This window comes from Gobio gobio (assembly GCF_949357685.1).
Source record: "Gobio gobio genome assembly, chromosome: 2".
Taxonomy (NCBI): Eukaryota; Metazoa; Chordata; class Actinopteri; order Cypriniformes; family Gobionidae; genus Gobio; species Gobio gobio.
This window is the reverse complement of record NC_137098.1, coordinates 40,120,328-40,147,945: the sequence shown is the minus strand read 5'-3', so window position 1 is coordinate 40,147,945 and position 27,618 is coordinate 40,120,328. Positions and strand designations below refer to the sequence as shown.

Genomic DNA, 27,618 nt, shown 5'->3' with positions numbered 1-27,618 from the left:
ACATTACACAACTAATTACTTATAAAAAGTGAGTAATATGAACTCTTGTTTATTATTGTAAGTTTGAAATAACTTCTGCAGCTTATATAGGAAATCGTTTGGGTAACACTTTAGAATAATGGTCATTAGTTAACATTAGTTAACTAACATGAACTAACCATGAGCAGTAAATGTTTTACTGTATTTGTTCATCTTTGTTAACGTTAGTTAATATAAATACATCTGTTCATGGTTTGTTCATGTTAGTTCACAGTGCATTAACTAATGTTAACAAGATTTTAATAATGCATTAGTAAATGTTGAAATGAACATTAACAAAGATTAATAAACGCTTTATAAGTGCAGTTTTTTTATTAGTTCATGTTAACTAATGTAGTTAATTAATGTTAACTAATGACCATTATTCTAAAGTGTTACCAATGTTTGCAATGAAGTAAGTTACTTATCAACGTACATCCATTAGTACAGTTATTGCTCATTGAGAGGAGCCACATACACTATAAACCTAATGTATTTAGCCACCAACAACCTAACCACAAATTCTATTCTTCAGCATAATGCTAAACACAAAAACGTTTTATTGTCAAACATAACTGAACATTAAACACTAACAGGTATTTTTCTTTACTCAAAAACACATGAAATAACACTTAACTATTTTAGCATTTACTCTCCTGATCCAGCACTATGCAAAGCATGCTGGGAATGTCTCTTTTACTTATGTAACCCTCGCTCTCTGAAGGAGGGAACGGAGACGGTACATCAACTGACTGATGTAGTGAGATCCCTCTATGTCAGTCAGTTGACGTAACGTTGAACATAACTGGCTGATAGCACTATTGCTAACTGACTGAGAGCATTATCAAAATGGCACTATTGCTTCGGTGTGTTTCCTCTCCATTGCCTTTCCCCCTACTTGTGCTTGTATTTAACAAGGTTGCAGTGTTTTTGTGCTGGGACAAGCAGGCTGCAGGCCAATTACGGTAGATGCGTATACTGTCACACCAAATGCTGCTGTAGGAGTTTGCCAAAACATGGAAAATGTATTCATGCTAATGTTACAAAAACATACTTGATTAAACAGTGTCAGATGATCTTTTGTCAAATTGTTGGTTTAGTCAGCGAGTCAACGTTTGAATGCAGTTGTTAGCAAAACATCCGGGACATACAGGATTATTTCTTTCTTTTTTTTTTCTTTAAATCATCTATGTCAGTATATCTACATCAGTTAGACTTTGTTTTAAGGCAACTTCTAATTTCTTCAGTAATTATTTAATGCTTTATATTTTTAAATGTGTATTTAAATGTATTTTTATTGGCTGTTTCTGTATACCGAAGTTTAATTTATATAAATCTTCAAAACACCAACTAATATTAGGAATGCAGACTCATTTAGACTTCATTAAACAGGTTTAAATGCTTGCTGAGTGCAGTGATCTCAATGTGGAATATTTTGAGCAGTTTAGAATTTTTGTCTTTTGTTTTCTTTGCAGTCATTTATAACCGTGCCTCTGCTTTTAACTCTCTGATGCATTATTTATTAAACCACAAAGAGAAAATATCCTAATGTTGTCTTTAACATCAAAACAAGAATTTGATCATCTTTTCCCCCACCAAATTATTTAAGAATTGCATAGAGGGAAATGATTCAAATCCAGAAGTACATCACCACTTAAGTTTGACAAATTCATGTTTTACATGATTTCTTTTTCATTGGCAGTGGCTTTTCAGACCACATGATCCAGGATGTTATCAGCACTTACATGGTGTTGCCCAACAGGATCACTGTACCACTGATAGGTGAGGTTGAACTGGCACAGCTCCGTTTCCCTATGCCAAAGGTGAACACACACACATACACAACTATCTCAGTGCTCATTATTTGGCAAACCCTACCTGTTCATATTAATATTCGGTAATCTCTTGTTATATTTAATTCTCACACTCATTAGGGAGTTCTGAGAATTCATTTCCTTGAGGCTCAGAATCTGGAAGTTAAGGACACATATCTGGGCGGGCTGATCAAAGGCAAGTCTGACCCATATGGTATGCTGCTGGTCAGCAACCAGCTCTTTAGAAGCAAGACCATAAAAGAATGTCTGCACCCCAAATGGAACGAGGTGTACGAGGTGAACACACACGCAGACACGCATATATGTATATACACAGACTCATTTACTGCACTCATAAGACACATACACTAAAATGTGCATTCTTGCGTTTCATTATCAGGCACTAGTATATGAACATTCAGGACAACATCTGGAAATAGAACTCTTTGATGAAGACCCAGATAAAGATGACTTCTTGGGCAGGTACCATATTCTTTTATGTAGCTGAAATGTACAATATTATTTATAGACCTTTTTTAAAAATGTGTAATGTTTCATTTATTTTTGTTCCAGTCTAATGATTGACTTGAGTGAGCTTCATAAAGAACAGAAGGTTGATGAGGTAATACGTTCACACTCATTCTTGTTAAGGTTAATTTAAAGCTCACATCCCTCAACAAATGTCACCAAGAGTTTTATTTCAGCACCCTCTCATTACTGAACTGATGTTGAGTTTCCAAAGTTGTTTAGATTCTTCTGTATTGGCAGGCATTGATTCTCCCACCCCCTCCCCAACCACCACTTTCATCTATGGTGGTTTCAATTAAGCACTTTTCTACTTCCTATGAGTTCTAACTTCTACAGTTATTATTTATTATTTTATATATTTTGAAATATATCCAGAAGTACATTCTTGTTAAACTTAATTTACAGCTCACATCCTTAAAGGGGACCTATTATGCCCCTTTTTACAAGATGTAATATAAGTCTCAGGTGTCCCCAGGATGTGTCTGTGAAGTTTCAGCTCAAAATACCCCACAGATCATTCATTATACCATGCTGTAAATGCCCATTTTGATTGGAAGGAAAAAACGTTTTCTGCATGTATCTTTAAATGAAAATGAGCTGCTTTCCAGAAGAGGGCAAGCCTTTAAAGCTTGTGCCACGGATACTGCCAAAAACTAAAACATCTGTTTGGTTTTGATTATTATCTTTATCGTGGTCACGCTCATGTGACATTGCAGTTCTTAATTATCATGAAAGTTTATTATCTGCATGTGTTTTAAACCCATATCAGTTTAAACTTCTGATATATGATTTTCTGAGTATAAGTATTAAACTAAGTTCTCTTTCACATCTTATTGTGCTTAAACTGTCACATACACACAAGGTTATGTCAAAAACACAAGTTCACATAAACACGGTCGGTTATGTCTGTGAACGTGAACAGCAAGTAAAGAAATCACATGTGTATATTAGATCTGTGTAAGTGAACGCAGTGTAATATGCAGTAACTGCTTCTATAATGTGAATCAAACAACAGAAGAAAAACAGAAAATCACTGCTCTTGACTGAATAACTTTAGTAGCTTTAATAAGAATACATTTCTTACTTGAATGCTGCTGTTAAAAGCTCTGGCGAGGAGATAAACATTTCGGACTATGTACAGTTTATTCAGGGCGGGGCCTATGCTAATAGGGCAGAGTCCGTCAGCAGTCGTGGGTGGGCCTGTGCAATGTGACGCCACATTGAAACTGAAAACGGCTTGTTCTGAGACACTGCTTATGATTTATGGGGATTCAAAAAAAAGCAGTGAGTGGATTTCTACCATTATAATGTGGTTGTGTACACACACCGCCTACACACATTTATGTTCAAACACCATGTAAAAGTACATTTTGCATAATAGGTCCCCTTAAAACAAATGTCACAAATTTTTATTTCAGCACCCTCTCATTAATGAACTGACTTTGAGTTTCCAAAGTTGTTGAGATTATGCTGTATTTGTAGTCATTGTTTTTGTTTTTCAAATATTTCCTTTTTTCAAAGAAAAGATTATCATCAGTTATTTTGGCATGAACTGAATGCTTTTTAAGCCCATAGCTGCCATTCAAATGCACTAATCTTTTTTTTTTTTTTTGCAGTGGTTTGACTTGGAAGAAGTTATGACAGGCAAACTTCATCTGAGATTAGAGTGGCTGTCATTGTACCCGAATGCTGAAAAACTAGATCAAGTATGCACATACGCACACACAAACTCATTGACCAACACTGATAGACATGATTAAAACATAACTTGCAAAACCTTTGATCATTTCATTCTCTTTTGATCTCTTATTAGGTACTGCGGAGCATAAGGGCTAATGACAATCTCTCTTCAGCTCTGCTAGTTGTTTACCTGGACTCTGCTAGTAATTTGCCGGTAAGAACAATAATGATATGTATACCTCTGTGTGCGTGTACATAGGCTCTGCCTGAGGATCTGCTGTAGGGCGACGTGTTCTGATGTCCTACAAAGATAGAAGTCTTACATTCTTGTTTGCTCATCGTTTTTTGTTTTTTTTTGTGTGCGTGTTCTTCTTTAATGAAATGCTTGAAGGTTCTTGCTGTTTATGTTCTATGATAGTCTTCTTGGATATGAATACAAATAAGAACAAACTGCAATTTCTCACACCCAAATGAATTTTCTCCTTCTGCAGAACACAAAAGATGCTGTTTTATGCTATTTATATTTTGAACTATTTTTTCCATGCAACAAAAGTCATTGTGGCCCAAAACAACACTGTCATATTAATTTTAGGTGAACAGTCACTTTAAGGAATATTTTATATTTATTTGGCACCTTTAATTATGTGACCATAGAATAATGTACTTAACAGAGTTATAAAAGGTAATTTAAATAGTTTTCAGTTTCATTGACATGACATTTACATTACCAACTAGTAGTGATACAAGCTTCATTAAACAAGTTTAGTTGCTTGCTAAGTGATTGATCTACACTCACCTAAAGGATTATTAGCAACACCTGTTCAATTTCTCATTAATGCAATTATCTAATCAACCAATCACATGGCAGTTGCTTCAATGCATTTAGGGGTGTGGTCCTGGTCAAGACAATCTCCTGAACTCCAAATGCCAGAATGGGAAAGAAAGGTGATTTAAGCAATTTTGAGCGTGGCATGGTTGTTGGTGCCAGACGGGCCGGTCTGAGTATTTCACAATCTGCTCAGTTATTGGGATTTTCACACACAACCATTTCTAGGGTTTACAAAGAATGGTGTGATAAGGGTAAAACATCCAGTATGCTGCAGTCCTGTGGGCAAAAATGCCTTGTTGATGCTAGAGGTCAGAGGAGAATGGGCCGACTGATTCAAGCTGATAGAAGAGCAACTTTGACTGAAATAACCACTCGTTACAACCGAGGTATGCAGCAAAGCATTTGTGAAGCCACAACACGCACAACCTTGAGGCGGATGGGCTACAACAGCAGAAGACCCCACCGGGTACCACTCATCTCCACTACAAATAGGAAAAAGAGGCTACAATTTGCACAAGCTCACCAAAATTGGACCGTTGAAGACGGGAAAAATGTTGCCTGGTCTGATGAGTCTCGATTTCTGTTTAGACTTTCAGATGGTAAAGTCAGAATTTGGCGTAAACAGAATGAGAACATGGATCCAACATGTCTTGTTACCACTGTGCAGGCTGGTGGTGGTGTAATGGTGTGGGGGATGTTTTCTTGGCACACTTTAGGCCCCTTAGTGCCAATTGGGCATAGTTTATATGCCACGGCCTACCTGAGCATTGTTTCCTCTGATGGCTACTTCCAGCAGGATAATGCACCATGTCACAAAGCTCGAATCATTTCAAATTGGGTTCTTAAACATGACAATGAGTTCACTGTACTAAAATGGCCCCCACAGTCACCAGATCTCAACCCAATAGAGCATCTTTGGGATGTGGTGGAACGGGAGCTTCGTGCCCTGGATGTGCATCCCACAAATCTCCATCAACTGCAAGATGCTATCCTATCAATATGGGCCAACATTTCTAAAGAATGCTTTCAGCACCTTGTTGAATCAATGCCACGTAGAATTAAGGCAGTTCTGAAGGCGAAAGGGGGTCAAACACAGTATTAGTATGGTGTTCCTAATAATCGTTTAGGTGAGTGTATATGCAGAACATTGAGAAGTTTTCAAACTATTTGAGTTTGAGTTTTTTTGTTTTCACTCAAGTCATTCATTGTCAGAAAAGGAACGATTAAACTCTTGACCCAAACATACACAGTAGTCATCCAGTCTTGCCCACTTTATTAATGCTTTTCATTGTGCCTTCCTCCTCTACTGTAAGAGTGTCTTTGAGGGCAGCTTTGGCTGTGGAAACCTAAAGGAGAGGAGGGCCTCTGGTCTAGTCTTTTGTGAGAACCCTGACAATCTCTATAGAACGTTTTTTGTGAGTTTGCCAGTAATCTGCATCCTGGTTCTCCAGAACTACAGTAGCTGTAGCTGTTTACCTAACAGTGTGAATAGACGTTTCTTCCAGTCAAGTTTTTCTTCAGTAACAAACAAACACCGCTGATTACGTTGATATAGTGCATGTGAATTGCCACTTTTGCCTGTTATGCATGTGTAATGTGTAATTGTCATGCAATACACCAGAAATCTTTAACCATGCTCCTGGAAAATGTATTTCCAACCATCATCAAGCTATCCTGAACACCTTGAACCAGGAGCAGGCTTGAAGACCTCTGCAATAAACTATGAACATCGCATTTCTTAGATCTTTGTCCCATTCAAAACTACCATAATCGCTCAGCAACTAAGTTTATATATTTTAATTATATATACTTTGTGTTTTATCAGACTGTCAGAGGCCAAGGTTTATATATAAAGTTTGTTCACCTGTAATTTTTTAACCAATTCGGAAGTGATTCATGATTGATTTAAATATAGCCTGGTCAATCTTGGACATAATTGATGTTTTACTGGTCTAGAGTTAGTAAGCAGTCTGATGAGTTGGGACAAAACCTGGTTATTTTAAGGTCTTTGTGTCCCTGCCAACATTGTTACAGTGAAAAGGGAAAAAAAATGTTTTTATGTAAATTATGTATTTAATTTAAATTTATATTTTTTGTTAAGAATCTGGACTGATCTTACTATCATTTTTGCATGTCCTCTTGTAATAACTTTCCTGTTTTCAATTTCTCTTAATCCTTCCTGTGGAAAGACCAATCCTCTTGACTTTAACCCTGATGGCCCCAAACCCCCTTATAAAGGCCTGAAGGTACATTGAGAATGCATGCATTTCATACGGTGACATACGTAACAGGTGCTTTACTCATATCTGGAGCTCAAGCATGATTTCACATCTTTTATCATTTCATTCTTTTGTGATTGGGGTTTATTTCTTAAGTGCTTCTCCAATGTATTCTTCCTTTTACGCACCACTACATGCATTTATAGTCATGTGGATTTTGCAGATTGTCAATATACATTTTTCAAATTTGTATGTATTTTACATGTGCTTTTATCAACTTAACACTTTTTTAACAGTTTTTTTTAACTTAATTTAATTATTATTTATTCTTAAATCATCCAAAGTAAACCAGGAGGCTTATTGTATTTACATTGCTGTTAATTACATTTTCATAGATGAGCTTAAAATAACCTTTTTAGCACAGAGTGCTAGTAAGAACATAACTTTAAAAAAGGCTAAATTATGATATAATTTGTAATCAACCAATCTAGTACATGCAGGATATATTGTGTTACCAGAAAGTGGATGTAGGTTAAGTAGATTTGGTGACTATTAAAGGAGACAATCATATATGGTGACTGTCATATAATACTGTACAATTGAAGTTTTCTTTCTTTTTTTGTTCAACAGTCTGGGAAGAAAGTGAGCATAGATCCAAATCCTTTTGTCAAACTGACTGTAGGACAAAAGATGTACACAAGCAAGGTAACATTTATACATTAGCTATAACCTGTTTGAAGACTGGCAGCGCACATATATCCAGTCCTGTTTTGATCCTGTATTTTCAGGTTAGGTTTAAAACTAGTGAGCCACTGTGGGAGGAGGCCTTTTCCTTCCTTATCAACCACCCCCGCACTCAGGAACTGGAAATTGAGGTATTCCACAAGGAACTCACCAAAAGTGTTATGTTACCAAAATGTTAAAATCGGCATGAAACTGAATTTGCGATAACTAGTCTTTTCTTCCCTATTGCAAATTATTTCAAAGTAAAACGGCTTCTCAAACAAGAAAAAAATGTAGGGCGGGACTTCACTTTGTCCATCGGGAATTGATTCGATCGTTGTATCATTGTGGTCTGCTATTGCTGTGATCTGATGTCAGTGACTGGATGTCCTGCCCTCGCACCGGTTAAACACATCATCAGAAAAGAGATGTCACTGCAAGTGGGAGTGGAAGTTATTTTGATTAAAGATTACGAGGGCACAATAATAAAAAAAATTAAATAATGACGTGAACGGATAAACCATTTATAATAGATACTGCAATATTCCATAAAAATAATAATTGTCGATTTTGATTTCATAGTGTTTTTAAGTAATACATTTTTACTAAAATCATGTTAATTACTTAAGTCTACTGTAGTTTACTCTACCGTTCAAACGTTTTTTTTTTTTAAATAAATAAATACGTTTATTCAGCAAGAACATATTTGATCAAAAGTGACAGAATTTAGTGACATTTTCTAAATGTCTTTAGTATTTCAAATAAATGCTGTTCTTTGGAACTTTCTACTAATTAAAGAATCCTGAAAAACATTTATAATTGTTTTCACAACAATATTGAGCAGCACAACTGTTTCAACATAATAAGAAATGTTTCTTGAGCCTTAAATTAGCATATTAGAATGTTTTCTGAAGGATCATGTGACACTAAAGACAGACCCAAAACTTTTGAACAATAGTGTATTTATCAGTAGTAAATCATCAGTGTCAAATGTATTGCTCAGTATAATGTTGGTTAGAGTGAAATACTGTACATTTGGCTGCTGTACACAATCCTCAAAAAGAGACAATTTGTATTTGTAAAAATGTAAACATATATTTAATATATATTTATATTAAATATATGTATACATTTGTATACATTATGTATACATAATATATAATATAATATAATATAATTATAAGTCAACTGACATGCATAGATGTTGTTTGTGTGTCTCAAGGTGAGGGATAGTAAGCACAAGTGCTCTCTGGGTAGTGCGCGGGTGGCACTTGGTTCTCTCCTGAAGGAGGTGGACATGACGCTGAATCAGCAGTTCCCCTTGCAGAACTCTGGCCCCAACAGCACCCTCAAACTCAAAATGGCTCTCAGGGTTGGTGTGTCTGTGTGCAATTAAAAATAAATGGTCTGTTTTTGTGTGTATGTATTTCATTCAGCACTTAAGTACATTTTGTCCATATAAATATGCTTTTGTGTAAACAGATCCTCTGTTTGGAAAAGGAGGTCACATCCAGCCAGCCGTCATCTGTCCGAGTCAGACACTCTAGTCAGAATAACACTTGCGTGTCCCCACAACCTCAAACAACCACTAGCACAAGCAACTCCACAGTCATCCAGCCGTCCAACAACCCACCATGTACCCCTCCACCGGACACCCCTCAAGGGAAAAGAGGATCTGATGGCTCCCCAGTGCGGCTAGCGGAGGTAGGCCGCAGTGTCTCCAGTCTAGTGATAAGCAGCTCGCACAAGCATCAGTCTCACAGAGACTCTACGCCTAGTCTGGCCTCTGACATCTCACTGCCCTGTGCCACAATGGAGCTGCAGCAACGGTTACAGCAGCTACAAAAGTGAGTCTGTGTCCATGTCACATGACACATGACACTGATTCCCTGTATGCAGAAGTCATGTTTGCGGTTTGCGTTTTTTCTTGTTTGATGCAATTACATTTTGTTACAAGTCACACTGGTCGTGCACTGCCGTTTTCTGTTGTGTGTGAGAGAAACATCAAAAGCCAATAACTCCAAAAGTGAGTCACAGCAGCGGTACTCAGTTAATTACGAACCATTTATCTGCACGGCCCAATGAAAAACATGGCATGACTGACTAGATAGCACTGAGCAGAATGGTCTTTACTTAGGCGCCCAGACCAATTTGAACAGTGAAGCTGTGGGAAGTGTGACACAACACATTTGTATTTGTCACTGATTCCCTGTTACAAACCCCTATGGCATCCCAAATAGCTAACTTACACTAACTGGAGTATTTCAGCAGTAGTTTTGCATATGCATACTAAATATTATGAAATTGTTCAAATAAACTACCGTTATAAAGTTTTTAAAAATAAATTAATACTTTTATTCAGCAAGAATGCATTACATTGATCAAAAGTGACAGTTAAGGCATTTATAATGTTACTAAATATTTCTGAATTCTGTTTTTTTTAAACTTTCTATGCATCAAAGAATCCTGATTTTTGAAGGATGTTGTAATGGCTGCTAAAAAGTTATTTTAAATTGTGTAAACTTTAGCCAATTATAATTTGCCATACATTCTGTTGTTTATGCATTCAGAAATTCCCAAAGAAGAATGGAAAACCTAAAATACCAGTTATTGCCCCCTTTTAACACAGCAATCTGACATGTTTAATGCACTAGATGAAATGTGTGTGTGTGTGTGTGGGGTGGGGGGGGGGGGGGTGGATTGTGAAAAGTGGGCGTTAAATAACAGAATGTATCCAGGTGCTTGGAGGTGAGAGGAAAAACTAGGAGGAAAACAAGGTATCTGTGACATCATTCAAAAAGTACTTCAAATACTTTAAGTCAGTTTCATTTGGAATGATGTGCATCAAGGAATCCATGCAAAATAAGATCAGGAACATGCATTAAGGAAGGAAATGTAGTTGATTTTGAATTCATTTCAATAAATGTTTTAATTTGAAATGACATTTTTAGAAGAAAAACTTAGTCTCGCACTCTGTCAGATGAACATGCTTTTTGTGTGTTACAGCGGTTCTAAGTTGAGCCAGTATCCGCTTGGTGAAGTCCAGCTCACTATTAGACACAGCTCACAGAGGAATAAACTTATTGTAGTGGTTCATGCCTGCAGGTGAGAATACAAACACATATTAACCTTCATTCATACAATACAGTCCCCCTTTTTGTTTTTATAGTAACACTTACAATCATTTTGTATGCCTAATTTTTACTTTCACACTGAACACCTACAGTATATTAGTGATTTTTGCCAGATGATCAGTGGTTAACTCTCTTGAGTATTAACAACAGTGTGTGCAAATAATGGGGGACACGTGTTTGCATTTGTATGTTTGAATTTGTATAAATGTGACGAAACAGGTCTCTGTGAAAATACTTACCTTGCTTTTGCCCCGCATGTGTTTCCATGTGTCATAATCACAGAAACCTCATAGCATTGACCAGAGATGGCTCAGACCCATACATCCGCCTGTACCTGTTACCAGACAAGAGGCGGAGTGGCCGCAGAAAAACCAGCACCCTCAAGAAGACGCTCAACCCTGTCTATGACCAGTCGTAAGAGACTCACTGAACACAGTCAGACACAAGACCAAGAGTACCATCCAGCAGACCTCATGTTGTTATTTTCAAAATCTGTCTCGAATTATATTCTTCATAATAACTTTTTGAAGAAGTACACTTTAGCATACTTTTAAAAAGATACCTGTAACAAAGTTTGTAGTTATGGGAATAAGGAGGTGGGAACCGGCGAACGTTCAACAAACTTTAATCAAAAATAAACACCAACTGACAGTAAAAACGGCAGCCTCCTCACAGATGACTGCCGCACACACATAATAAAACATTAACAAAACACAACGTAAAAGTCCAGGCCTGGTCCTCTCTCGTCCTTCACTGTCGTCGCTCCTCCTTTTATACTTCAGAGCTCCTCCGTGAGAGGATTCGAGACCGGTGTGACGCACAGGTGACCCTCATCGCACCGTTCTCTCACGGCTCTCGACCGCTTGTCACAATAACATTATGGAAATAACACTGAAGGGATCTACTTAACATTTAGTTCACACTTAAGTTCATTTTTATGTTTTGTACACATTTGCAATGATAAAGTTGCAATTTAGTACATTTAAAATATATTAGCTTTAAATGTAATATCAAATAACACTAAGGTTATAAGTATTACTTTACATGTGCTTCAGTCAACACACAATAAATAAAATAAGTGTACTTCTTTAAAACAAAACATTAAAACATATTTCATTATTATATTATCTGCAAGTACAGTTATTTTTTAATATGCTTTTAAAAATTGAAGTACACTACAAATGCACATTCAGTACAATTAAGCACACTTATTTTTTATCACAATCCTTGTATCGCATCTGATTAGCGGCGTTATCATACGTCTACCTGTGTTATCAATTGACAAGTGCCAGTTTTGATGAATCAGTTAAACTGACTTGGTTGAACTTGACAAACATTTTAAGATATTACTTTAGCTTAATGTGGTACTTTACTAATATTCCATTTTAATAATTATGTGGTAACAAAAAAGGTGGTAACAAGGTGATTTTAAAGGCAGATTGTGATTAAATTTGGAGGCGAGCATATTACAGGGATTGCTAATAATTGCTAATTTTTGCTAATTAGGGCCCAAGCCCAAAGGGCGCAGAGCCCTATTGTTCTTCCTCTGTTTCTTATTAGGGCTCAAGCCTGAAAGGGCGCAGAGCCCTATTGTTCCCCTAAGGATTATTCTTTTTAGGGCCCAAGCCCAAAGGGCGCAGAGCCCTATTGTTCTTCCTCTGTTTCTTATTATTAGGGCCCAAGCCCTGAAAGGGCGCAGAGCCCTATTGTTCTTCCTCAGATTATTCTTTGTTTTTTTTTTTTTTTTTTTTATTATTTTTTTTTTCGACTTCTCGGGTACTTTTGGGGCACTTAACATGCTCGAAAACTCTTGAAACTTCGCACAGGCGTCGGAATGCGCGGCCATCAGAGCCGGGCTGAAGCTGGTACCCGGGCGTGGCAGGGGGGCTCGACAGCGCCCCCTTAAGTGGGGTCTGAAAACTTGGTCCATATATCAAACACACTTGCACGTACATGTATGAAACTCGGTACACATATAGACCTCATCGGGCCAAACAACTTTCGTGCTCATAGTTATGCGTCAGCCCAACAGGAAGTGAGCTATAATCGGTTGTTCGGAAAACCCATGCTCTGGAATTTAATATACTCCTCCGAGGCCATTGTTTCGATCATCGCCAAACTCGGTCAGCATGAAGAGAACATATCCAGGATGCTAAATTGCGAGCGGATTTTTGATATCTCAAATGGTGTGGCCGTGGCGAAGCAACGAATTTATGGCGAGAAAAGGGAAACAGGAAGTGTGTTATAACTTGTGCAAACATTGACTGATTTGGATGAAACTTCAGCTGTGTGTTTGTTGTAAGAGGCCGATCACATGGATATGACTTTTGTGAGTCAAAGTTATAGCGCCACCAACTGGCAGCAGGAAGTGTGTCACTTTCAAAAATGCTTTGAATCACCATCTTATTTTCACCCCATTTACTTCAAACTTCATCAGTATAATGTGAAAACATGAGAGATAGAGACGTATGAAATGGATTCCTGAAATTTCAAATACTGTTGCCATGGCAACGTGTCAAAGTTTAATAATCTTTTGGCTGTTCTGAGGCTCTTAGCATGCTTGAAATTGCTTGAAACTGCTTGAAACTCAACACACACATCAGAGATGTCAGTCAGTACACATGGACAAAGCCTCAGAAACGGGCCGGGATGAGGGGCTCTCTAGCGCCACCTTTTGACAAAAGTGAAGGGCTTCGTTTCATCTACAATCACCAAACTCAGTATATATATTGACCTCATCGAGCCGGACAACTTTCTAATTTACAGTCATTAGCTCCGACCAACAGGAAGTCAGATATTTTGGTTTGAAGGTAAATTTTTGGTTAAATCGGGGTCTGAGTTTTTACGTTCTCCTCGTAGGCGTTTTATTCAATCTCCACCAAACTCGGTCAACATGAAACAAAGATACTGAAGATGCTAAAATGTGAACGGATATTGGATATCTCAAACTGTGTTTCCATGGCGAGGGATTAAATAAGGACAAAAAAGGGGAACAGAAATTCTCTGTCTGCTGCTCTCCCCTCAATGAACACAAGATGGCAGCATTGTATTAGTTTTGAAGCAGGATAAAAAAAAAAACTTGTTTCTCTCTCTCTCTCTCTCTCTCTCTCTCTCTCTCTTGTTTATGTGATTTATGAGGACACAAATTTGTATAATGACATGGGTATTACACTGGTATTACAACGTGTATGTGTGTGTGTTTAAAAACATACTAAAACAATGTTTTATTAAAATGTAACCAAATAGCTTTAAAATAATCATACTATTTTTCAGATCAATATATTTATTTTATTTAATATATTTCTTCTGAATATTTATTCTCTGTCTGCCCTCCCCTCACTAAAGGGTGGCAGTGTTGTGTTATTTTTTAAACTCTCTTTCTGTGTGTGTGTGTGTGTGTGTGTGTGTGTGTGTGTGTGTGTGTGTGTGTGTGTGTGTGTGTGTGTGCAGGCCCGTCGCGACAAGGCAGGCAAACCAAGCAATTGCTTGGGGCCCCGAGCTGGCCTGGGGCCCCAAGACAGCGACAGGTTAAGAATAAAATGAAACGACAAACTGTGTGAGCGCCCCATTGATAGTCAATGCAGTAAAGTGCAATGACACTGTTATCGGGATCCCCCTTAAGGGGCCCCTCTCAGAAGTCGCTGACAGCAGCCAGCCAACCACGCGATCTCTGCTGCGGCAAAATACAAAATCTTCGGATTTTAAGCGGAATTTTATGCTTCAGGAAGCCAGAAAAGAAAAAAGAGAAAGGAAGAGGAGGATAAGAAAAAACAAGATAGTGGTATGTGATAAATTACACTGGATAAAATAGCTCTACTTGTCTTGTACAAAAAAAGTGTAAGTTTGCAGCAGGTAGGCTAGCAAAAATATGTTTATGTTAGCTATCGTTACCTGCCTGACGGCAAATGCTGCTTGTAACGAACAGTTAGTGCAACTTTTTTTTCGAACAGACGGAATGACATGAGATTGCTATAGCTTTGTAATAGGTTTTGATGAAAGTGGCATAGCATGCTCTACTAACTATTATTTATGCTATGCATAAATAACCTGGAATAGTTAATATAGCATGCTATATTAACAATTATTATAAACATTATTTAACCAGAAAGAGGCAGAGGAACATGATTTTTTTCATAGCTTATCTTAATGTGCTAGTGTCGGGATATATACGGTAGTGACAGTTTATGCAAATATGACATTATTTTTATGAGTTACCAATAGATCTTGAACAATTACTTTATTCTGTGGCAATTTTTACACTATTACATTTTGAAGTACAGTATCAGGACAACCCACATGTTTGACTGGTACTGTTTACATGTTTTACTGGTACTGCCCACGTTTTACTGGTACTGTTTATTAACTATTTAACAAGGTATTATAGTCATCGGTTGCAACTTTATAATAACCATCCAGATAATGTTTATAGACAGTTTACAAAACAACTAGTAACCCTTAAGTATTCCCAAAGTGTTAGGAATATCTGGTCCGTCTATCTATGTAAAAGTAATGTTTATAGATGTTTAAAAAATGGTTACTTAAAGGTTTAAAAAAAAAATTAATGATACAGTGGTGTTTTTTGCAAATGTTTTCAAATTTTATGCACAGTATATGCAACAACAGTATTTGCACTGTAAACCTTTTTATTAATATAAAGTGTGGGTGAACTTAAACTGTATGGCTATGCTGCGGTATGCTGTGTGTGTGTGTGTGTGTGTGTGTGTGTGTGTGTGTGTGTGTGTGTGTGTGTGTGTGTCAGTGTCCTATCTGTGTGGATGCGTCTCATGTCAGCTAATCAAGGGACACTGACACACACACACACACACACACACTCGACGCATAGATAGACTCGCGTCAGTTTCCTGCTCACATCGAGTTCTCTTTTGCTCTTGAACAAACCATAACACAGAGGATTGTGAGTATTCTCATATTCGAGTCTTAAATTAGTTAAATAACGTCTTAAATGAACTTAAAGAGTTGTGAGGAAATGAGATACGCGGGACAGCGCGTGAGATCCGCGGCTGTTCTTAAAGAGACAGGAGCACTGATGATGCCTGTCATTAATGTTCATCAAAGAACAACGGGAACAGAGAAAAATGTAGCTTTAATGATGATTCATCTATATTTCATTTATTATTTATGCAGTTAAGGAAGGTTTGATAACTATTACATTTCTGTATAACAGGGAAGGCCATGGGTAAATATAACATTTATTATTTTGGTGATTTAGGTAAAATGGTTTAAAAAAACACAGCAGAACCACAGCGCATCTGATATGACTGGCATAACGCTGGCGAAGTTAGGGACCGTCTGCAAAGTTACATACAACATTGAAACGTGTATAACGTTACCAAACTTCACTAGCATTTAAAGAGAATGACAGTCATAAAACTGACTGTAAAGTGTTCATCTAGGTGTCAGGTATGATGCACACATTTTGATATTTAATAAAATAAACTGTCAAATCATATGGAAATATGGATATGCATTATTTCACTTGGATACTGTTTGGGCTCTAACACAAAATATGCTAGATTTAAATGCATCATAGCTGAACACTGATGAGAATATTTCTTGAGAATATATTTACAGAGATAATATTAGAGATTATATTTACGACAAATTATTATTATTTATGCGTTATGCGTTGCTATTGACGACGGCCATTAAGTAAAGAAATCCCACAGAATCTAGCTTAAAAAAGTGCTTAGAGCTGCTTTAGTTATTTGTTGTTTGTTTAATTTCAAATATAAAACTTGTTGAAATGTTTTAAGTGTGTGCATCTGTTCTTTTTGAACACTTTCATCTTGTTTGAACAAAACCGTGATAATATTGATAACCGTGATAATTTGGGTCACTATAATCGTGATGTTAAATTTCCATACCGTTTCATCCCTACTTTAGTGTGAATAAGTAAAAAAGAACTACAAACACCTTGAATTAAATACTGGCCTTCTGGACTTACAAAATTTTGAGCAGGAAAATATAACTTTTATCTATTTTATCCTATGATATTAAAATTAATCTAAATTTAAATTACATCATGGGTGTGGCTTGTGGTGATAGTGGCACCAGTTGCTGCGGTAAATGTGGCACATTCGAGCGATTCTAAAATATTCTCCTGTTTAAATGCATATTGCCTGCCGTGCACAGTTAAGCTGATGCCACCGGCGTGGCGGTGCCACCGGCTTGGGCCCGTCATCGCTGCTCGCAGCTTTAATTATTATTATTATTATTATTTTATCGACTTCTCGGGCACTTTTGGGGCTCTTACCATGCTCAAAAACTCTTGAAACTTAGCACACACATCGGAATGCGCGGCCATCAGAGCCAGGCTGAAGCTGGTACCCGGGCGTGGCAGGGGGACTCGACAGCGCCCCCTAAAGTGGGGTCTGAAAACTTGGTCTATATATCAAACACACTTGCACGTACATGTAAGAAACTCGGTACACATATAGACCTCATTGGGCCAAACAACTTTCGTGCTCTAAGTTACGTGTCAGCCCAACAGGAAGTGAGCTAATATGGGTTGTTCTGAAAACACATGCTCTGGAATTTAATATACTCCTCCGAGGCCATTGTTTCAATCAGTGCCAAACTCGGTCAGCATGAAGTCAAGACACAGAGGATGCTAAATTGCGAGCGGATTTTTGATAACTCAAACGGTTTGGCCGTGGCGAAGCAACGAATTTATGGCGAGAAAAGGGAAACAGGAAGTGTGTAATAACTTGTGCAAACATTGAATGATTTGGATGAAACTTCAGCTGTGTGTTCGATGTAAGAGGCCGATCACATGGATATGACTTTTGTGAGTCAAAGTTAAAGCGCCACCAACTGGCAGCAGGAAGTGTGTCACTTTCAAAAATGCTTTGAATCCCCATCTTATTTTCACCTGATTGACTTCAAACTTCATCAGTATAATGTGAAAACATGACAGATAGAGACATATGAATGGATTCCTAATATTTCAAAAAATGTTGCCATGGCAACATGTCAAAGTTTAATAATGTTTTTGGATGTTTGTGTGCCCTCCCCTCTATCACCACAAGGTGGCAGTGTTGTATTATTTTTGAAACTCCCTTTCTCTGTATGTGTGCTTGTTAATGTGATTCATGAGGACACAAATGTGTATGATGACATGGGTATTACACTGATATTACAACGTAGTGGTTAATGTGGACATGAACTATGACACTATATCACTACAGGACTAATTTTCTAAATGACATTTGAGTTACAATTCTTTTCACCTGACAGCCGTGATTTCATGTACTCATTCAGACAGAACTCTTTTTTAAAACAGAGTGTGAGTGTGTTTTCTATACATGTGCTTTACAGAAGGTCATGTGCTGTGTTTGCAAAGATCACTTTTGACACATTTGTCTTTAAATTCATTATTTACTGACATAGTTCAAATTTATATAAAAAAAAAAAAATTCACATTATTTTCTACAAGTGTCTGTTTATAAGTGTCTTTTTTCACAGAAAGTTTGTTTGAATATTTGTATAATTCAGTTTCTGAGTTTTTACGTTCTCCTCGTAGGCGATTTATTCAATCTCCACCAAACTCGGTCAACGTGAAACGGAAGCTTAACGCATTAAAAATATTTAACGCAAATAACTCAGCGTCCGTTTTTATATCCATTTTTGCTTAGCGTTACATGATCACGCTCCTATTCATGTAAATGCTTCCAAGCGCGACAAGACACAAGAGAACACGCTGTATGCCAATGTCCTGTGTGTGTGTGTGTGTGTGTGTGTGTGTGTGTGTGTGTGTGTGTGTGTGCAGGCCCGTCGCGACAAGGCAGGCAAACCAAGCAATTGCTTGGGGCCTCGAGCTGGCCTGGGGCACCAAGACAGCGACAGGTTAAGAATAAAATGAAACGACAAACTGTGTGAGCGCCCCATTGATAGTCAATGCAGTAAAGTGCAATGACACTGTTATCGGGATCCCCCTTAAGGGGCCCCTCTCAGAAGTCGCTGACAGCAGCCAGCCAACCACGCGATCTCTGCTGCGGCAAAATACAAAATCTTCGGATTTGAAGCGGAATTTTATGCTTCAGGAAGCCAGAAAAGAAAAAAGAGAAAGGAAGAGGAGGATAAGAAAAAACAAGATAGTGGTATGTGATAAATTACACTGGATAAAATAGCTCTACTTGTCTTGTACAAAAAAAGTGTAAGTTTGCAGCAGGTAGGCTAGCAAAAATATGTTTATGTTAGCTATCGTTACCTGCCTGACGACAAATGCTGCTTGTAACGAACAGTTAGTGCAACTTTTTTTTCGAACAGACGGAATGACATGAGATTGCTATAGCTTTGTAATATGTTTTGATGAAAGTGGCATAGCATGCTATACTAACTATTATTTATGCTATGCATAAATAACCTGGAATAGTTAATATAGCATGCTATATTAACAATTATTATAAACATTATTTAACCAGAAAGAGGCAGAGGAACATGATTTTTTTCATAGCTTATCTTAATGTGCTAGTGTCGGGATATATACGGTAGTGACAGTTTGCAAATATGACATTATTTTTATGAGTTACCAATAGATCTTGAACAATTACTTTATTCTGTGGCAATTTTTACACTATTACATTTTGAAGTACAGTATCAGGACAACCCACATGTTTGACTGGTACTGTTTACATGTTTTACTGGTACTGCCCACGTTTTACTGGTACTGTTTATTAACTATTTAACAAGGTATTATAGTCATCGGTTGCAACTTTATAATAACCATCCAGATAATGTTTATAGACAGTTTACAAAACAACTAGTAACCCTTAAGTATTCCCAAAGTGTTAGGAATATCTGGTCCGTCTATCTATGTAAAAGTAATGTTTATAGATGTTTAAAAAATGGTTACTTAAAGGTTTAAAAAAAATTTAATGATACAGTGGTGTTTTTTGCAAATGTTTTCAAATTTTATGCACAGTATATGCAACAACAGTATTTGCACTGTAAACCTTTTTATTAATATAAAGTGTAGGTGAACTTAAACTGTATGGCTATGCTGCGGTATGCTGTGTGTGTGTGTGTGTGTGTGTGCGTGTGTGTGTGTGTGTGTGTGTGTGTGTGTGTGTGTGTGTGTGTCAGTGTCAGTGTCCTATCTGTGTGGATGCGTCTCATGTCAGCTAATCAAGGGACACTGACACACACACACACACACACACACACACACACGACGCATAGATAGACTCGCGTCAGTTTCCTGCTCACATCGAGTTCTCTTTTGCTCTTGAACAAACAATAACACAGAGGATTGTGAGTATTCTCATATTCGAGTCTTAAATTAGTTAAATAACGTCTTAAATAAACTTCAAAGAGTTGTGAGGAAATGAGATGCGCGGGACCGCGCGTGAGATCCGCGGTTGTTCTTAAAGTGACAGGAGCACTGATGATGCCTGTCATTAAAGGGTTAGTTCACCCAAAAATGAAAATTCTGTCATTAATTACTCACCCTCATGTCGTTGGACACCCGTAAGACCTCCGTTCATATTCGGAACACAAATGAAGATATTTTAGTTGAAAGCTGATGGCTGAGAAATGCTTCACACAGGCCTCCATTGGCATTCAGTACATTGACACTTCCAAGATCCATGAAAGGCACTTAAAACGTCGTTACAAAGTCTATCTCACCACAGTGGCTCTACAATAATCATACAATGCGACGACAATAGTTTTTGTGCGCAAAAAAAAATCAAAATAACACCTTTATCCAACTTGTTCTCGACTTCCGTGTGCGCCTCCACGACGCATGCGCGAGAATATGACGCAGATCCGGCGTTCGGACATATGACCCAGAAGCGATTTGTTTACGAGCAGAGGAAGACGCGCGTGTCTAAGCTGTTGGATTCTACATTGATCGTGCTTTAGGTCTCGGCGTAGTGCTCAAAATGGAGCTTAAGTGTGTATTTCATCGATTCCCGAACACCGGCGCTACGTCATATTCTCGCGCATGCGTCGTGGAGGCGCACACGGAAGACAAGAACAAGTTGGATAAAGGTGTTATTTTGATTTTTTTTTGCGCACAAAAACTATTGTCGTCGCATTGTATGATTATTGTAGAGCCACTGTGGTGAGATAGACTTTGTAACGACGTTTTAAGTGCCTTTCATGGATCTTGGAAGTGTCAATGTACTGAATGCCAATGGAGGCCTGTGTGAAGCCTTTCTCAGCCATCAGCTTTCAACTAAAATATCTTCATTTGTGTTCCGAATATGAACGGAGGTCTTACGGGTGTCCAACGACATGAGGGTGAGTAATTAATGACAGAATTTTCATTTTTGGGTGAACTAACCCTTTAATGTTCATCAAAGAACAACGGGAACAGAGAAAATTGTAGCTTTAATGATGATTCATCTATATTTCATTTATTATTTATGCAGTTAAGGAAGGTTTGATAACTATTACATTTCTGTATAACAGGGAAGGCCATGGGTAAATATAACATTTATTATTTTGGTGATTTAGGTAAAATGGTTTAAAAAAAACACAGCAGAACCACAGCGCATCTGATATGACTGGCATAACGCTGGCGAAGTTAGGGACCGTCTGCAAAGTTACATACAACATTGAAACGTGTATAACGTTACCAAACTTCACTAGCATTTAAAGAGAATGACAGTCATAAAACTGACTGTAAAGTGTTCATCTAGGTGTCAGGTATGATGCACACATTTTGATATTTAATAAAATAAACTGTCAAATCATATGGAAATATGGATATGCATTATTTCACTTGGATACTGTTTGGGCTCTAACACAAAATATGCTTGATTTAAATGCATCATAGCTGAACACTGATGAGAATATTTATTGAGAATATATTTACAGAGATAATATTAGAGATTATATTTACGACAAATTATTATTATTTATGCGTTATGCGTTGCTATTGACGACGGCCATTAAGTAAAGAAATCCCACAGAATCTAGCTTAAAAAAGTGCTTAGAGCTGCTTTAGTTATTTGTTGTTTGTTTAATTTCAAATATAAAACTTGTTGAAATGTTTTAAGTGTGTGCATCTGTTCTTTTTGAACACTTTCATCTTGTTTGAACAAAACCGTGATAATATTGATAACCGTGATAATTTGGGTCATTATAATCGTGATGTTAAATTTCCATACCGTTTCATCCCTACTTTAGTGTGAATAAGTAAAAAAGAACTACAAACACCTTGAATTAAATACTGGCCTTCTGGACTTACAAAATTTTGAGCAGGAAAATATAACTTTTATTTATTTTATCCTATGATATTAAAATTAATCTAGATTTAAATTACATCATGGGTGTGGCTTGTGGTGATAGTGGCACCAGTTGCTGCGGTAAATGTGGCATATTCGAGCGATTCTAAAATATTCTCCTGTTTAAATGCATATTGCCTGCCGTGCACAGTTAAGCTGATGCCACCGGCGTGGCGGTGCCACCGGCTTGGGCCCGTCATCGCTGCTCGCAGCTTTAATTAGGGCCCAAGCCCTGAAAGGGCGCAGAGCCCTATTGTTCTTCCTCTGTTTCTTATTATTAGGGCCCAAGCCCTGAAAGGGCGCAGAGCCCTATTGTTCTTCCTCTGTTTCTTATTATTATTATTAGGGCCCAAGCCCTGAAAGGGCGCAGAGCCCTATTGTTCTTCCTCAGATTATTCTTTGTTTTTTTTTTTTTTTTTTTTTTTTTTTTTTTTTTCGACTTCTCGGGTACTTTTGGGGCACTTAACATGCTCGAAAACTCTTGAAACTTCGCACAGGCGTCGGAATGCGCGGCCATCAGAGCCGGGCTGAAGCTGGTACCCGGGCGTGGCAGGGGGGCTCGACAGCGCCCCCTTAAGTGGGGTCTGAAAACTTGGTCCATATATCAAACACACTTGCACGTACATGTATGAAACTCGGTACACATATAGACCTCATCGGGCCAAACAACTTTCGTGCTCATAGTTATGCGTCAGCCCAACAGGAAGTGAGCTATAATCGGTTGTTCGGAAAACCCATGCTCTGGAATTTAATATACTCCTCCGAGGCCATTGTTTCGATCATCGCCAAACTCGGTCAGCATGAAGAGAACATATCCAGGATGCTAAATTGCGAGCGGATTTTTGATATCTCAAATGGTGTGGCCGTGGCGAAGCAACGAATTTATGGCGAGAAAAGGGAAACAGGAAGTGTGTTATAACTTGTGCAAACATTGACTGATTTGGATGAAACTTCAGCTGTGTGTTTGTTGTAAGAGGCCGATCACATGGATATGACTTTTGTGAGTCAAAGTTATAGCGCCACCAACTGGCAGCAGGAAGTGTGTCACTTTCAAAAATGCTTTGAATCACCATCTTATTTTCACCCCATTTACTTCAAACTTCATCAGTATAATGTGAAAACATGAGAGATAGAGACGTATGAAATGGATTCCTGAAATTTCAAATAATGTTGCCATGGCAACGTGTCAAAGTTTAATAATCTTTTGGCTGTTCTGAGGCTCTTAGCATGCTTGAAATTGCTTGAAACTGCTTGAAACTCAACACACACATCAGAGATGTCAGTCAGTACACATTGGTAAAGCATCAGAAATGGGCGGGGATGAGGGGCTCTCTAGCGCCACCTTTTGACAAAAGTGAAGGGCTTCGTTTCATCTACAATCACCAAACTCAGTATATATATTGACCTCATCGAGCCGGACAACTTTCTAATTTACAGTCATTAGCTCCGACCAACAGGAAGTCAGATATTTTGGTTTGAAGGTAAATTTTTGGTTAAATCGGGGTCTGAGTTTTCACGTTCTCCTCGTAGGCGTTTTATTCAATCTCCACCAAACTCGGTCAACATGAAACAAAGATACTGAAGATGCTAAAATGTGAACGGATATTGGATATCTCAAACGGTGTTTCCATGGCGAGGGATTAAATAAGGACAAAAAAGGGGAACAGAAATTCTCTGTCTGCTGCTCTCCCCTCAATGAACACAAGATGGCAGCATTGTATTAGTTTTGAAGCAGGATAAAAAAAAAAACTTGTTTCTCTCTCTCTCTCTCTCTCTCTCTTGTTTGTGATTTATGAGGACACAAATTTGTATAATGACATGGGTATTACACTGGTATTACAACGTGTATGTGTGTGTGTTTAAAAACATACTAAAACAATGTTTTATTAAAATGTAACCAAATAGCTTTAAAATAATCATACTATTTTTCAGATCAATATATTTATTTTATTTAATATATTTCTTCTGAATATTTATTCTCTGTCTGCCCTCCCCTCACTAAAGGGTGGCAGTGTTGTGTTATTTTTTAAACTCTCTTTCTGTGTGTGTGTGTGTGTGTGTGTGTGTGTGTGTGTGTGTGTGTGTGTGTGTGTGTGTGTGTGTGTGTGTGTGTGTGTGTGTGTGTGTGTGTGTGTGTGTGTGTGTGTGTGTGTGTGTGTGTGTGTGTGTGTGTGTGCAGGCCCGTCGCGACAAGGCAGGCAAACCAAGCAATTTCTTGGGGCCTCGAGCTGGCCTGGGGCCCCAAGACAGCGACAGGTTAAGAATAAAATGAAACGACAAACTGTGTGAGCGCCCCATTGATAGTCAATGCAGTAAAGTGCAATGACACTGCTATCGGGATCCCCCTTAAGGGGCCCCTCTCAGAAGTCGCTGACAGCAGCCAGCCAACCACGCGATCTCTGCTGCGGCAAAATACAAAATCTTCGGATTTTAAGCGGAATTTTATGCTTCAGGAAGCCAGAAAAGAAAACAGAGAAAGGAAGAGGAGGATAAGAAAAAACAAGATAGTGGTATGTGATAAATTACACTGGATAAAATAGCTCTACTTGTCTTGTACAAAAAAAGTGTAAGTTTGCAGCAGGTAGGCTAGCAAAAATATGTTTATGTTAGCTATCGTTACCTGCCTGACGGCAAATACTGCTTGTAACGAACAATTAGTGCAACTTTTTTTTCGAAAAGACGGAATGACATGAGATTGCTATAGCTTTGTAATAGGTTTTGATGAAAGTGGCATAGCATGCTCTACTAACTATTATTTATGCTATGCATAAATAACCTGGAATAGTTAATATAGCATGCTATATTAACAATTATTATAAACATTATTTAACCAGAAAGAGGCAGAGGAACATGATTTTTTTCATAGCTTATCTTAATGTGCTAGTGTCGGGATATATACGGTAGTAGACAGTTTATGCAAATATGACATTATTTTTATGAGTTACCAATAGATCTTGAACAATTACTTTATTCTGTGGCAATTTTTACACTGTTACATTTTGAAGTACAGTATCAGGACAACCCACATGTTTGACTGGTACTGTTTACATGTTTTACTGGTACTGCCCACGTTTTACTGGTACTGTTTATTAAACTATTTAACAAGGTATTATAGTCATCGGTTGCAACTTTATAATAACCATCCAGATAATGTTTATAGACAGTTTACAAAACAACTAGTAACCCTTAAGTATTCCCAAAGTGTTAGGAATATCTGGTCCGTCTATCTATGTAAAAGTAATGTTTATAGATGTTTAAAAAATGGTTACTTAAAGGTTTAAAAAAAAATTAATGATACAGTGGTGTTTTTTGCAAATGTTTTCAAATTTTATGCACAGTATATGCAACAACAGTATTTGCACTGTAAACCTTTTTATTAATATAAAGTGTAGGTGAACTTAAACTGTATGGCTATGCTGGTATGCTGTGTGTGTGTGTGTGTGTGTGTGTGTGTGTGTGTGTGTGTGTGTGTGTGTGTGTGTGTGTGTGTGTGTGTGTGTGTGTGTGTGTGTGTGTGTGTGTGTGTCAGTGTCCTATCTGTGTGGATGCGTCTCATGTCAGCTAATCAAGGGACACTGACACACACACACACACACACACACACACACACACACACACACACACACACACACACACACTCGACGCATAGATAGACTCGCGTCAGTTTCCTGCTCACATCGAGTTCTCTTTTGCTCTTGAACAAACAATAACACAGAGGATTGTGAGTATTCTCATATTCGAGTCTTAAATTAGTTAAATAACGTCTTAAATGAACTTAAAGAGTTGTGAGGAAATGAGATGCGCGGGACAGCGCGTGAGATCCACGGCTGTTCTTAAAGTGACAGTAGCACTGATGATGCCTGTCATTAATGTTCATCAAAGAACAACGGGAACAGAGAAAATTGTAGCTTTAATGATGATTCATCTATATTTCATTTATTATTTATGCAGTTAAGGAAGGTTTGATAACTATTACATTTCTGTATAACAGGGAAGGCCATGGGTAAATATAACATTTATTATTTTGGTGATTTAGGTAAAATGGTTTAAAAAAAACACAGCAGAACCACAGCGCATCTGATATGACTGGCATAACGCTGGCGAAGTTAGGGACCGTCTGCAAAGTTACATACAACATTGAAACGTGTATAACGTTACCAAACTTCACTAGCATTTAAAGAGAATGACAGTCATAAAACTGACTGTAAAGTGTTCATCTAGGTGTCAGGTATGATGCACACATTTTGATATTTAATAAAATAAACTGTCAAATCATATGGAAATATGGATATGCATTATTTCACTTGGATACTGTTTGGGCTCTAACACAAAATATGCTTGATTTAAATGCATCGTAGCTGAACACTGATGAGAATATTTATTGAGAATATATTTACAGAGATAATATTAGAGATTATATTTACGACAAATTATTATTATTTATGCGTTATGCGTTGCTATTGACGACGGCCATTAAGTAAAGAAATCCCACAGAATCTAGCTTAAAAAAGTGCTTAGAGCTGCTTTAGTTATTTGTTGTTTGTTTAATTTCAAATATAAAACTTGTTGAAATGTTTTAAGTGTGTGCATCTGTTCTTTTTGAACACTTTCATCTTGTTTGAACAAAACCGTGATAATATTGATAACCGTGATAATTTGGGTCACTATAATCGTGATGTTAAATTTCCATACCGTTTCATCCCTACTTTAGTGTGAATAAGTAAAAAAGAACTACAAACACCTTGAATTAAATACTGGCCTTCTGGACTTACAAAATTTTGAGCAGGAAAATATAACTTTTATTTATTTTATCCTATGATATTAAAATTAATCTAGATTTAAATTACATCATGGGTGTGGCTTGTGGTGATAGTGGCACCAGTTGCTGCGGTAAATGTGGCATATTCGAGCGATTCTAAAATATTCTCCTGTTTAAATGCATATTGCCTGCCGTGCACAGTTAAGCTGATGCCACCGGCGTGGCGGTGCCACCGGCTTGGGCCCGTCATCGCTGCTCGCAGCTTTAATTATTATTATTATTATTATTATTATTTTATCGACTTCTCGGGCACTTTTGGGGCCCTTACCATGCTCAAAAACTCTTGAAACTTTGCACACACATCGGAATGCGCGGCCATCAGAGCCGGGCTGAAGCTGGTACCCGGGCGTGGCAGGGGGGCTCGACAGCGCCCCCTAAAGTGGTGTCTGAAAACTTGGTCTATATATCAAACACACTTGCACGTACATGTATGAAACTCGGTACACATATAGACCTCATCGGGCCAAACAACTTTCGTGCTCTAAGTTACGTGTCAGCCCAACAGGAAGTGAGCTAATATGGGTTGTTCTGAAAACACATGCTCTGGAATTTAATATACTCCTCCGAGGCCATTGTTTCAATCAGTGCCAAACTCGGTC

The 27,618-nt window shown here is 37.8% G+C and overlaps 1 protein-coding gene across 9 annotated transcripts in view; it reads left to right on the top strand.

Moving 5' to 3' along the window:
- esyt2b (extended synaptotagmin-like protein 2b) overlaps positions 1–27,618 on the top strand; it is a 79,261-nt gene that overhangs the window by 23,019 nt on the left and 28,624 nt on the right. For 4 of the 9 annotated variants that reach the window (XR_013815332.1, XR_013815334.1, XR_013815335.1 and 1 more), the window contains exons 8-21: positions 1,721–1,841; positions 1,953–2,129; positions 2,233–2,315; positions 2,406–2,454; positions 3,977–4,066; positions 4,174–4,254; positions 6,183–6,284; positions 7,059–7,115; positions 7,719–7,793; positions 7,877–7,963; positions 9,034–9,183; positions 9,294–9,658; positions 10,818–10,916; positions 11,228–11,359. Coding sequence is in view for 4 of the 9 variants with exons in the window: in XM_079801189.1 (XP_079657315.1) it covers positions 1,721–1,841; positions 1,953–2,129; positions 2,233–2,315; positions 2,406–2,454; positions 3,977–4,066; positions 4,174–4,254; positions 6,183–6,284; positions 7,059–7,115; positions 7,719–7,793; positions 7,877–7,963; positions 9,034–9,183; positions 9,294–9,658; positions 10,818–10,916; positions 11,228–11,359 (1,668 nt within the window). In the remaining 5 variants the exon portion in view is untranslated. The remainder of the gene's footprint in view (positions 1–1,720; positions 1,842–1,952; positions 2,130–2,232; positions 2,316–2,405; positions 2,455–3,976; positions 4,067–4,173; positions 4,255–6,182; positions 6,285–7,058; positions 7,116–7,718; positions 7,794–7,876; positions 7,964–9,033; positions 9,184–9,293; positions 9,659–10,817; positions 10,917–11,227; positions 11,360–27,618) is intronic. The other 5 variants (XR_013815331.1, XM_079801191.1, XR_013815333.1 and 2 more) reach the window with 3 other exon arrangements.